Source organism: Melospiza melodia, chromosome 12 (genome assembly GCF_035770615.1).
Source record: "Melospiza melodia melodia isolate bMelMel2 chromosome 12, bMelMel2.pri, whole genome shotgun sequence".
NCBI classification, from domain to species: domain Eukaryota; kingdom Metazoa; phylum Chordata; class Aves; order Passeriformes; family Passerellidae; genus Melospiza; species Melospiza melodia.
In genome coordinates this window covers 24,078,876-24,091,852 of record NC_086205.1, presented here as the reverse complement: position 1 = coordinate 24,091,852, position 12,977 = coordinate 24,078,876, and the positions used below count along the sequence as shown (strand labels likewise).

Here is a 12,977-nt window from a genome sequence, read left to right as displayed (position 1 = left end):
GCAACACAGAGACCTAACACAGAGGGTAAAGGGATGGGAACAGCAAATTATGTCTGTCTGCAGCAGGAAGGGAACAGGAGAAAACATTGGGGTTCAATACCTGCAGTAATCAGCAAGAGGCAATACATAAATGTATTTAATGCCATGGTTAATTGCACCAAACAGCTCCTCAGCATTGCAGGTCACACCTGATTTGATCCTGCCCTGAAGCAGTCCAAAGGGTGTTTCAATTAACTGATTTTCATTTTGTGAATTGAGGAAGGGAAGCTCCGAAGGCCAGGCTGAAATCTGCCTGGGGCAGGTCACCAGCCACATTCCCTCCCAGAGGCACAGAGCCACCTGTGCTCCCACAGCAGGGAAAGCTGGGCACAGTCATTTCTGTCAACTCTAGGAAACCCCAGGTTTTCTCTGGAGTAACATGTCCCTTCTGTGAACTCACCAAGGAGAAAAAAAACCCCACCAGATGGAAGGGTGAGGCGGGGAATAGCCCACGGGCCCTTCCAACCTGACAATCTGCACCTTTCGTAAAAACAGCAAGACTCTCTCCCCCAGATTTTTGGGAGAAGGAGACAAGCAGGGATTTCTGTGTGCCCTTGAGCACATCCCCCCCGTGGCAGCCCAGCAGTACCTTTTGGACCAGCGGTAGCACATCCTCCCTTGGCCACAGCAGTTGAGGCCAGGAATGCGGTGGCCCCCGGAGCGCTTCATGATGAACCCTTCTCTGCAAGGACACAACAGGGGCAGGGTGAGGCGTGGGGCTCATCACCTGCAGCTGCTGGGGGCTTTGCAACCCCCAGCCCTCGTGCCTAGGGCTGGCTCTGCAACTGTGCCCCTAAAAGCTGGATGAAGGGCAAAAATAACCCTCCCCCAGAAGAAAATAATGGAGTTTTAAGAAGCACAGGGTCCCGTTTTACAGCACTGGAAGCAGAAAATTAAGTGGCCCAACAGGGAGGAAAGAATGGAAGCCCTGTAAGCACTGTCTTGTAAAGCAGCTCATTCTTAAAAACCTTTCTCCAAATTGTAGCATTTCTGTCTGAACAGTAATAATTTTTCATATCTAGATGGCAAAATATTCCCCAGTCAGTTAGCGCTGAGAAAGGAAAGCTATTAATTTTAACAGTATTTATGTATAAAGCCATGCTCTTAGTGAATCATAACTCACAAAGACAGCTCACAACTCACATGCCCTTCGGTCCCAGGTCGTGGATGAATGACAGCTGGCTTACTCCAACAAACTCCATCTGGGAAAGAAAAAGAGATTCCCCCATCTTTATAATCCTGAAATCCACAAAAATTTTTGCTTCATCAAAGTGACCAGCCATAACGACCTACAGAACACCCAGAGCAGATGTTATCCACCATCACTTAAGCATCTCCAAGAAGACCAAGGAAAGTATTTTGGTTGAGTTTTCTGTTTGTTTATTTTAGATGTACTTTGGAGAACACATTTCAGGACAATTACACTTAAATGCATCACAGGGACTCCCTGGTATTCTCCCTCCTGGATTTTTGGCTGAAAAAAGACTCAAGTTTGACACTATTCAGGAGTCTGTGTGATCTTGGCTGTCTATCTGAATCCTCTCCTCCCTCCAGGGACCCTCAAAGCAAGACTGCAAAGGAAATGAGGACACAGGCCCAGAGCAGGGAGCACCCTTTATGTCCCCAACCCCATGGAGACACCACAGGAGGGTTCAGCCCCACAGCCCATGAGCATCCTCCAAGGCCACTGCAGCAGGGCAGTGCTGGACACACATCACTGCCAACTGGCTCCAAAACCAAAATTCCACAGGAAAACCACAGTGGGGCAGGAGGAGAGCAAGTTCAAATCCCAAAGTCCAGGAACCTGCCTCCTCATGGCTCCTCCTGCTTCAGCAGGATTGCAGGAAACATAAGAGTGAGCAAAGCTGGTGAGAAAGCTCAGCATGATTACGTTCACCTCTAAAAATAGGACACTGGGCAACTTCAACTGAGCAGGCTTTTCTTGGCACAGCAGGACATTCCTGGCAGTCTGCTGGTTATTAGCCCTGGGCCCCTTCAGCAGGGAGAAACATTCTCCCAGGGTGTCCTGTGCAGGCCAGGGCTGGGGCAGGCACAGCCCTGCAAAGGGGTCACACAGCAGAACCCTGTCTGCACCCAGGCACTTCTAATTTATTGGCACAGCAAGGTGGCCAAGTGCAGAAGGGTGCTCAGGGCAGGTGTCACTGTCCCCTTGGCCAGGCAGAGGGAACCTCTAACAGCACATTTTGGCAATGAACCCTGCTAGGGCTGCAGATTGGAGTGGGGACAGGAGGCAGCCTCAGCACCAGCTTCAGGATATGCCCACCTGTACCCACAGACACTCCAAGAAAAGGCTTTCTCTTCTCAAGGAAAGGGCCACTGCCATCTCTCTTTGGCAAACCAGCCTCAGGGCCCCCATCAGCAAAATCCAGCTTTGCACAGGAATTACATGGGTGGAGCTTTAAGTCTCAAAGACATTTTCAGACACTAAGTATAACAAAAAGCATCAGTAAATTTGGGGTCAAAGTCTGTCTTGCCATTACAATGAGGTTAGCACAGGCTCCCTTCCCAATACCATCATTTTTTTTCCCAGAAAACAGCAGCAGAACTGAAGATCCTTCCATCTCCTCATGCTCAGCTGCTCCTGGGATCTCCCCAACTTCTCATATCAGCCAAGGCCATGAAGAACAAAATACACAACTGCTTTCCTCTGAGTATCTCAAGGACATAAAGTAACCTCTACTCAGCTGAGTCAATCCTAATGCTTTGATTTTAGGGTGATTTCAGCCCGTTTTCAGCAAGTGGTTAGAACAAGTCATTCCATGTTATTTTACCAACCATCTTGCTCTCTCTGTTCTCCCAAAGCGTTCTGGAAGAGCACCAGGTGTGACCAATGAACGTTTCTGCTGTTTCTGCAGCAACACTCAGAGCAGGGTGGGAAGTGCCTGAAAAAAATCCAGTGTATCCTCCAAGCCCTTATCAGAGGTCCCAAGCAAAATTTCAGGCCAGTTCTTTGTCTGGATCCCATTTTAACTTCATGGCATTTCATATCAGACAAATCAGAAACCCAGACATGTCTCTCACAGTGGGCACACACACAAAAAAAGCACAGAAATGTCAAAACCCTTTGAAAATGCTGGCTGGAACCAGAAAGCTGGTAGGAATTTGAGGAGCACTGCATGCAGAGAAATAATTGTACTCAAAGAAGCAAAAAGAAAAACCAAGAGGTTTTTCCTCTTGCAGAAACAGAACTACCACTACATAAAAGAGAAAGAAAGATTGTCTGGCAGCACAGCCACCTCATCTTCAGCCAAGCAGTCTCTTGAACAGCAGTGACAGGAGCCCATCCAACACATTGATCAAGCGTTGGTTTGTAAAAAAAAAAACTTAAATAAATTCCTGCAGTTAGAAGGAAAATTCCCGAGTGTAGAGCAAAACATCTGATGGAATGATTAATTGTTCCAATTAGCTATTTTTACTGTCCCAGTGTCTCATCTAAGGTGCTCATCATTCACAGAGAGGCTGGGAGAGGCAGGCAGGAGCTTTCATCTCGGTCACATCAGCATTCCTGTGCTGCCCAGCTGCCTCCCTGGGATCTGGCATCCCACTCTGGTTTCAGAGAGACCCGCAGCAGGATGGCTGTGCTATGAGGTATGGCCAGGAGAATGCAGCTTCAGTGACATTGTTGTGGCAGGCAGCAGTGATGGGCTGCAGGAGGACAGGCTGTGGAAGGTGGAGAACCAGCTGCAAGGTGTTCAAACCATCCTGTCCTGCCAGCAATGTGGAGCATGCATGATTTATGCAAGTCAAAATTTCACAGAGCATCTTCATTTCAGAAAGGATTCAGCCTCTCCATGCTGTATTTTTTTCATTTTGACCCTTGTTCTTTATTTAGTGGGTTCAGAAATGCATCAAAAGCTGATTAGCACTGGTCACTAGCAATAACATGGAATTACACACTCTCCAGAATTATATTGTTCAGCACAATTTCTTACACAAAGAAAAAATTGCTTATATAAAATACACATTTAAAAAAGCCCTAAACGTGTTGCATTTCAAGTGTAATAGCTTGAAATATTGATGGGTTGGGTGGGGACCTCCACAAAGATCCAAGCAAAGGATCTGCAACTGTATCAGAGGCAAAGTAGTAGCCTCTCTCACTTCTCAGCTGTTCCTATTAAGATGAGGTTTTTACTCTCTCTAAAATTCATGCAAAACATTACACACATACAATCCAATAAAATCTTACTTTTCCTTTTGCAAGTATGGGAGCTTGCACAAAAATAATGCAAAGATCCAATTACTAAAATTTTTTAAACAGAATCCAATTAAGCCTCAACATTTTGAGGCTATATTCCTCTAATTTCCAATTTTCAGAAAAAGAAGTGTGAACAGTTAACACACTGAGATTCCCACAACAGTAATTGTCTTAAAGCACCTCAGCCCAAAAGTACTATAAAAAAGGTTTTGGAAAGAAGAAGAAGACATGAGATTTAACCACAAAAATCAAATCATTTAAAAAATATTAAATATAAAAAGCTAGATGATGTACAGCCTCTCCAATGCCATGTAGTCACTGTGGACCTGATCCTTAACCCAACCAGTGACTTCAGGTCTTCGGGCAAAACCACAAGCCTGACTGGCAGGCTTGACTGTCTTAGTGCGTGGCACATCCTCCAGATAGTGTATAAAGCACTTTGCTCTCACTGGCAAATAATAAATTAACCACAAAAGCAAAATAAAAAAAGTAAAAAAGCAAATTCATTAAATTGTGCAGCTCAGATGTAAAAAACATCTCCTCAGAGATGCTACTGACCCAAGCAGGCTCTTCACAATGACCACGGGTTACGCTCCAGGCAGGTCTCAGCTTGCCTTTGCAACTCCATGCCTGATTTAACTGAGTTCCTGGTTTTAAAAAAGTCCTCAGTGCATGGATTTGATGAGAGGAACACAAAGAAGTCCAAATGTGCTCCAAGACTAAGACAGTTACAGCATTTGTCAGCATCGGGGCAAAAGGCTTCTCAACCACAGGAAGAGCAAAGCCCTCATTTTGTTCTCAGGAGGACAAATACAGTTGCAGGGAAAGTGCCAGAAATTTCCACTTCAGTCTCCTCTGAGAATGGTGGGGGTGGTTTGGGTGCTGCTTTAAAGGAAGCACTTCCTTCACTGTGCTTTCTTCCAGCATCGCCTGCAGGACCCGTGCCGCCACCACGGGCAGCAAATCCTCCCTGAACACTCCTCTGCGGCCAAATGCAGTGAAAGCCAACAATGAACTGAGAATTTATGTGCAAAAGGGACATCTGGCTCCAGGGGCTGGGGACAGAAGGGCGATTCAGCCCAGGAGGGAGCACCCCACAGCTGCTGGGAAGGCAGGGCTGGCCCATCTCCTCTCCCAGCCCCCACTGTGCAGCCTTGTCTCAAACCACAGCCTGGCCAAAGCATCACCCACGTTCTCAGAGGAGCAGAAATGTTCCAAAATATTTCAAAAAGGCAACGCCTGCCTAAAAGTGACAAGATGGATCCACACTGTAAAATAACTCTCCCCCGCTCTGCATATGCTACTGATCAAAATTGCCAAGTTATCCCAATCCTGCTTCTAGAACAAAAGATGACTCTTTTCCACATGCAGCTCTTCACTGCTTTGGAATTAAGCTCCACAGCCTGTCCCCTAAAGAAGCACTCTAAGGAATGCAGCTTCCTCAGCCTCAGCCTGAAGATTTCTTGCCACCCAGAGAGCAATGGCCAACCCCAATGGGCCCTTTGTCCCATGGAATAAGCAGCGCTCAACACTGAGCTCTGCAATAGAGCACGCACAGTTTTCAAGTTTTTATACACAACATCCAGCTATGAGCTGCCCAACATCTCTACACAACGGAAATCCTGCAAAATAGAAGAATTTCTAACAACAGCCAAAGTGGCTGCTGCAGAACCCCAAAGTTCAGTCTGTATTTTTGGCTTGTTTGAAAACCAGGTGTTCCCAGCTATCACTCTGTGCTCAGAAATGTCACCAAACTTGGCAGCTACTCAGTGCGTGCATCAGATTTTGCTGGTAACACAAAAGATGAAGTAACACAGTCATTATGCAGCCAAAAAAGGGGAAATAAATTACCATCCCCAAGAGATGTCACAGCTGCAGCTGACAGGTGAGGACTTCTGAAGAAACATTCGAGGATGAATTTCGAAAGAAATATTTTTGCTTAAAATAAGCCTGAAGCTGGATTTGACATCTCTCCTCATTTCAAACAGTGTTGACTTTGGGAAATAAGCCAACTTTAAATAAGCCTTTGGAACTGACAAAACACTCACCTCTCTGGGTATCCCACACACACAAACTCAACATCACTAATGTCCAGGGAAACTGCACAGAATAGAAACCCAAGACAAATCTGCACCCAGAACCACACACAAAGCCCAGACTGAAGGAGCAAATACAAATATGGTTTGTATTCCAATTTTTTAAGTATTTAGAACTGTAACTTATCATCTTACACAGTCTGCAGAATTAAACAGAATCTCACTGTATCATACATGTACAGCCAGCTGTCTGGACTGAACCAGCTTGAGGAGGTTATCACTGTGCTACACCAGCAACCACTGAGTCATTCCTTTGGTTTTAATCATATTACATCTGTGTTGGAGAAATCAGCTAAGCCAAAATGCTCACAAAACAGCTGCAAAATGTTTCTTGCAGAAGCTGCATGTTTGCTTCCAATGAATTCGGCATTTGTAAAGGGAATATTCTTTAGACAATTAAGCAAAGTAATTTCTACTTACTGTTCCATGGTAGTTCCTGTACATTGGCATTTTCAGGATATTTGTCAAGTAGTCCTCCAGCTGTTTCTACAATTAAAATGTTGAAACTTTAGATAGGATGTGCAGGTTTTTCTTGAAAATTCCTGTAACCCAACTGTCTGGAATTAGGAAGCAATCAAGAAATCAGACCCACTTTTCAGTTTGAATGGATAAATAAATCCATTATTATGAGCTCACAGGATATCATAGCTCAGCACCATAAACAGTTGGCCATAAACAGGTTGTTTACTGTTCATAGTCCTGTGTTTGCACCTTCCACCAGCAGATCTGCTCCGTGGCAGGGTCACCTTGGAGGTAAACTTTTGTGACTGAGCTAAAGTTTCAGAACAATTTTAAATACCAAATCAGTCCCCATTGTTTCTGGCCCACAGGAATCAGCTTTCTGAGAAAACAGGCTCAGAGGCACTGAGAGAGCCTGTTTAACCAAAACAAAAGGTTCACAGGGTGAGTGGCACAGGGACCATGCTGTCCTGTCCCAAGGACACAGAGAGAGCAGTGGCTGGGCCTGTCCTCCCAGCCAGGGAGGGAGAAGAGAAGAAACCATTATGGGAGAAGTAATCTCTTACCATCCTCATGATAAAAGGGAAAAGAAAAAATTGGACTGTCTGGGCATGGGAAACCGGGCACAGTCCTACAGGACACGAAGCAAACTGAAAGGAAACATTGGCTAAAAAATAAAAAGCATCTATACAACAGTTTTCTTCCTCTTTTAAACCCACATCTCTCTCCTCAAACTTCCCACACATCAGAGAAGCTGTGAACAGCAGGGTTTCTGCATGGCACAGCCACAAGACACAATCCTTTAATCCTCTGGGCCTTGAAGTTCCAGTGGCACAAAGCCCAGGGAGGGAAGGAGGGAGGGAGCAGCAGAAAGAGAACGATAAGCACAGCCTGAACAGACATGGAGTTTTTAACTTGTGAGCAGCAAAGCTGCAATGAAGAGGTAGGAAGACATCCACCCTCTCCATGGAAGGGCCCATCTGTTAACATCTGATGAAGTTACACAGAACACGTGTGCCTGGGCTAAAATTACCCACTTCAGCATCAATAGCCTGGCTGTCATCGACTCTTTCAGAGGGGGATGGCACTGAAATCTCTCAGATTTTGATGGCCACGGGGCTGCCTCCATCAGGCAACTTGACTCTGAAAACTGCCTTGTCTATCTTTAAATCAGAGCAGGTGGGAGGAGGGGAACCACCACTCCCAACATCACAGTGTTCCTCAACTGCAGAGGAAAGCTCTGCCCACATGAACCCCAGGAGCAGCACCCTCATCATTGTGCAGCAGAGAATTTGGCAATAAAGCTGGACTTGTCACAGCCAAACTTTGTCAAGAAAAATACTGTAATGATACCAAACAAGGGTTTTGATGGTGTGTGGCTTTGCAAGCAACCTGCCAGGCTTCTCTGCACCTCAGGGCATCCCTCTGGCCCCCACAGGGAGGTGGCTCTTACCCTCCTGCTGGAGAAGTGCTCCTCCCGCACCGTGCTCTCTGCGGTGTGCGGCAGACTCGGCATCTGCCTCGGCTCTCCCCTTTTGATGGATTGTCTTCTCACTGTGTGACTGCAAGGAAAAACACACCCCAACATCAAGTCTCAGTGCTGCAAGTGTCTGTATGCCTCAATAAATAACCCTTCTGCTGCAATGCCTTTGTTTTTTCTATCCGAGAAGCCAGCGTGCTCCAACTGGCTTAAAACCAAAACACAACACAGAAGTATCAGTTTGATTTGTGAGCTTTTGGTATCATAAGGAAAAGGAGTCCACATCCTGTTTTAAGGGCATTATGTTCTTCCAGCTCTTAACCTCTCATAATTTTACCTTTCCTATAATGTTCCCAAGAATTCTCTACATCAGAAGGCTCTCACTCTCCTTCACCACTTCTTTTCACATTTATATTCCTGTTCCTCTTATATTTCCAGCCATCCCAAGCACCAAGGCCAGCCTGGCCAGGGACCCCCATGCCTCCCACATCCTGCCCACACTGTCAGAAAGCCACAAAGCTCCAGCAATTTCCATTAGCATTATCATACCCCTTCCCCAAGTTCAAGGCAAATCCAGCTCAAAAGCTGATGACCCAGGAGACAACGTGTTCTGCGTCAGCAGAGAGATATTTGCATCACTTAGATTATGGCTGCTGAACACATAGATTAAATATTTTTATCATAGCTGCTAAATATTCATGGAGACTGAATTCTTCTTCCCTCTCCTCCTTACAGCAAAGCAAATAGGACTAATGAAGTTAAATAGATAAGACATTAAATTAACAGATCACACCCCCCAAAGCTGTGTCCACACTCACCTCCTGGTGGGGATAGGGATGCGCACGAAGGCTTTGTACCTCAGCAGCTCCCTGTGAAACTCTTGGAAGTGCTTGAACTTTCTTTTCACGTGCCAGACAAACTCTCCATGGGTCAGCTCGATGGTATAAACATTGGGGCTTGGTACCTGCAGGGGAGAGCATCACCACATGGCATGCAAGTTTTGAAATAAGCCATTTTCCTGCAGCTGCTCATCTAAAGAGCCTTTATTCAGCTTTACTTAAGGATTATTGTGTCTCACGATTTCTTGTTCTGCTTTATTAGGTTTTATAAATAGACAGACAACCTTCTCTCCTAAGCATTTTCTGAGACACAGGCATTGCTGCTTCCTCAGCCCATGAACAAGCAAGCACAAAATTAAGGCAGCATTTTAAATAGAGTTCTACAGAAATCAAACAAAATCTGTGAAGTTCTGACCTTCTTAGTGGAAGTAAAGCGTTCAACTTCCAGCACACGCACTCGGACAGGACATCCCGAGAGGTACGTCTGCGTGCCCGGCTCCTTGAACCCATGGGTGTGGTAGATGGCAGAGAAGGGAATGCACACTGCAAGGAGCACAAATCCACAAATCTGTTAGCTCAACAGCCTGGTAACAGGGCATGAAAGGCAGCCAACGGCAATGCTTTAACATGGGAGGATTTATGCAGCATTACTTCCAGCAAAAGAGCAATTTTTATTAAAGAGAGCTCAAAGACAAGGTTACACAGAAGGGACTTGACTTGAGAAGCTCAAGTATTAAGAGCCTCCAGGTTCTAAATCAGGGTCAATGCTGGGCTTGGTAAAACCCCTGCGGCTGTAGCCTCCCTGCCAACAGGTTGATAAAAGCCAGGCAGGACATGGGATGAGGACACAGGGGAGTCGACTCACCGGTGCCTTTGGGGTCAGTGAGCACCTCCGAGTCCACCTCCTCCCCCTCCACATGGAGCTCCCTGGTGTCCAGGCTCTCGATGATGTTGCTCATGTCTGCAGCGAGCTTCTTCAGCGTGGACGTGGCTGCATGGCCTTCTGCTCTCAGAGACATCTCAGGGGCCTGCGCTCAGGAGCCGCGGGGCGCTGCGGAGAGAAAGCAGAGCTGTCAGCACCTTCTCTGCAGCACAGGGCTGAAGGAAACCACTGGAAATGCATGGACACATCTTCCTTCCATCCCCTTACCTATACTCTTCCCAACTATCCTACCCTACACACCCAATAGCAAATATTCAGCTATGTCACTGGCTGGCCAAATCCCAGATTTAATTCACCTGGTGCAGCGTTTCCCAGGTCAGGCTACACGAAGGAAAAGCTCACTCAGAAAATCAGTGGGAGTTTTTGCTACATGTTCTTCCTTTGAGTGAAGCAGTGCTAAAAACTCCCAGCATTATTAAGATTTCCTCTATTTCTATGCTCCTTACACAACCGCCTGTGGTGTCTGCGTGCCTCGTGCTCTCCCACGGCTCCATCCTCTCAGCAGGCTCCAAAGTTACAGCTCTAAAGGTTCCTCTCCAGGGTCAGGAGCATCCTGATCCCCACAGAAAGCTTGAGATCAACAAGGTGGATCCCAAATCTTCTGTGCTCACCCCTCCAACATCCCGGGTGGCTGCAGGGGACCAGCCCACTGTCCCTTAGGGACTGGGACACAGCCAGGGAAAAGGCTGCAGCCCACTCAGGGCACTCAGGCAGTGGCACTTAGAGGTGTTTGGGCACTGGTGGCTACAGCACTTCCCATCTTTATTCCCACCCATCCATTCCAGGAGCCTGAGTCACAAGAAAAATAGGGAAGGAAGAAGCCAAAAATAATAAGGAAACAAAAGTAAATCGATAGATGAGGCACGGCCACTGACACTAGCACAAGTCTTTCCTGCTTGTGAATATTTGCAAACCCTCTTCCTCTTCCTCCTCTAGGCTCTGCATCTCACCATGGGGCTGTGGAGCTGGCTGCTGGTCCTTGCACACAGCCAGGCTCCAGCTCCTCCTGGGCATCGCCCTAATGATGATAAAAAGTCCCTTCAATCTTTGTCCTGCTCTGCAATAAATGTCACAGCTACCCTGAAAAAATATGGATGGGACAAACTGGCAACATTTTACAGAAGCCAATACAGGGATGCCCATTTATCCTTCTGGAAGCTCTTACATTGTGTTAAAGAATGATTTTTCCAAAAAGTGTGACATTTCTGATGTTAAGTTCTGCAAAGAACACTGTGCAATTCTTCTTGTGTGAGCTCCACAACAAGAGCTGAGTATGCTGTAACTTGGAAATAATTTCACATTTTAATAAATCATGTGTTTAGCTGCTTTTGAAAGAGCATTCTTCATTATTGTTTCCTCTTGAAACAAGTCCATTATTTCATTACTACACAAGGCTGATACCATGTATGCCTAAAAACATGCTAGAAGCAGCTGCCTTCAGAAAAAAAAATCCATTTGCACACGAACTTGAATCAAGAAAAACTGGGTCAATCTCTTCTCTCATACCTAAGTAAATGTAGAAGCAACAGTTTCATCTTGGGAGTGAGGGCTCCAAGGGCCTGGGTAGCTCTGTCACCTTCCACCAGTGGCAGGGAAAGCCACCAGAGCACAGAAGGTTTTAGGACCAGACTAGGGGAGCACTGGGCCCCCAGGCCACTTCAAGAGACCTGCATGAACAATTCAAATATAAACACACATGTGGATACCTCCTTTCCCAGTGATACACTGAACTTCGGGGCCACATCCTGGTTTCAGCTGGGACAGAGTTAATTTTATTATAAGCTGGTACAGTGCTGTGTTTTGGATTTAGGACCAGAACAATGTTGATAACACACTGATGTTTGAGTTGTTGCTATGTTCTGCTTCCCTTAATTCAAGGACTTCCCAGTTTTCAAGGCTCTGACAATGAGGAGGTGCACAAAGAGCTGTGGGGCAGCACGGCCAGGAAAGCTGACCCAAACTGGCCAAAGGGAAATCCCATTCCATTCCACAGGACACCATTCCCAGGATATCAGCTGGGGAAATTGGCTGGGGGGTGCCAACTGCTGCTGGGGGCTGGGCACTGGCCAGGGGGTGGTGAGAAATTGCTGTATTATGCATCATTTATTTCCATCAGTTATTCCCCTTTCGTTACAATTATTACTATATTTTATTTTGTTTCAATCATCAAACTGTTCTCACCCCACTGGTGTTACCCTAGCCAGCCCGTGCACTCTCTGTGCAGCAGGAATTTGGCACTGGCACTGTCCCACACCTCCCCTGTCACCACTCATGGAAAGCCAGCTCTCCCCCTTGGAAGCTTTACACTTTTCCCATTCTAACAACGTACTGCAAGGGACTTCAATTATTCAGTGAGCAGAAGGTACATTTTCATTTGTTTGGAGTGAAGTCATTCCACCTGATATAGACTGGCTTTGGATGTTTGATTTTCTCCCTGGAAAGCAGGCACACATAAACAGCATTCCCAAGGGAGGCCATGCTGCCAGGCTTTCCCAATAACCCTGGGGATGGCAGGAGGGAGCCCAGAGCCTCACTTTACCCTCATACCTACATTAAAATCCTATTTCCCACTCAGCACTTCATGCAAAGAATTTTTTTTTGTATTTCCAGTTGGAAATAAAGTAGCATCTTGCTTTGCATTTCTGTGTACATTCACATTTAGAAACAAAACAATTTTTTTTCCTCCATGAGAAGATGTTTTTACTTCATGGAAATTTAATGTCCTTTCCAAAAGAAGTTTTCCATGGTCCAAAAGAACACCAGCCCAAACACACTCTGGACGTGCCATGCCAGCAATTACACTTGAAGGAAACCAGCAGACAAATACCACATCAGCAGGGCTGCAGGAAGAGCAACAGAGAGGAGCCAACAGAGAGAGGAGATGCTCATCCTCCCTCCTCCTCCT

At 46.2% G+C, this 12,977-nt stretch overlaps 1 protein-coding gene across 4 annotated transcripts in view; it reads right to left on the bottom strand.

Annotated features, from left to right (window-relative positions):
- Window positions 1-12,977, bottom strand: part of PLD1 (phospholipase D1) — a 64,582-nt gene that overhangs the window by 35,326 nt on the left and 16,279 nt on the right. For all 4 annotated transcript variants that reach the window (XM_063167320.1, XM_063167318.1, XM_063167321.1 and 1 more), the window contains exons 2-8: window positions 9,995-10,180; window positions 9,545-9,672; window positions 9,109-9,254; window positions 8,264-8,372; window positions 6,772-6,837; window positions 1,183-1,241; window positions 629-721 (exon numbers count right to left, since the gene is read on the bottom strand). In XM_063167320.1, coding sequence (XP_063023390.1) covers window positions 629-721; window positions 1,183-1,241; window positions 6,772-6,837; window positions 8,264-8,372; window positions 9,109-9,254; window positions 9,545-9,672; window positions 9,995-10,148 — 755 coding nt within the window. In that variant the 5' untranslated portion in view covers window positions 10,149-10,180. The remainder of the gene's footprint in view (window positions 1-628; window positions 722-1,182; window positions 1,242-6,771; window positions 6,838-8,263; window positions 8,373-9,108; window positions 9,255-9,544; window positions 9,673-9,994; window positions 10,181-12,977) is intronic.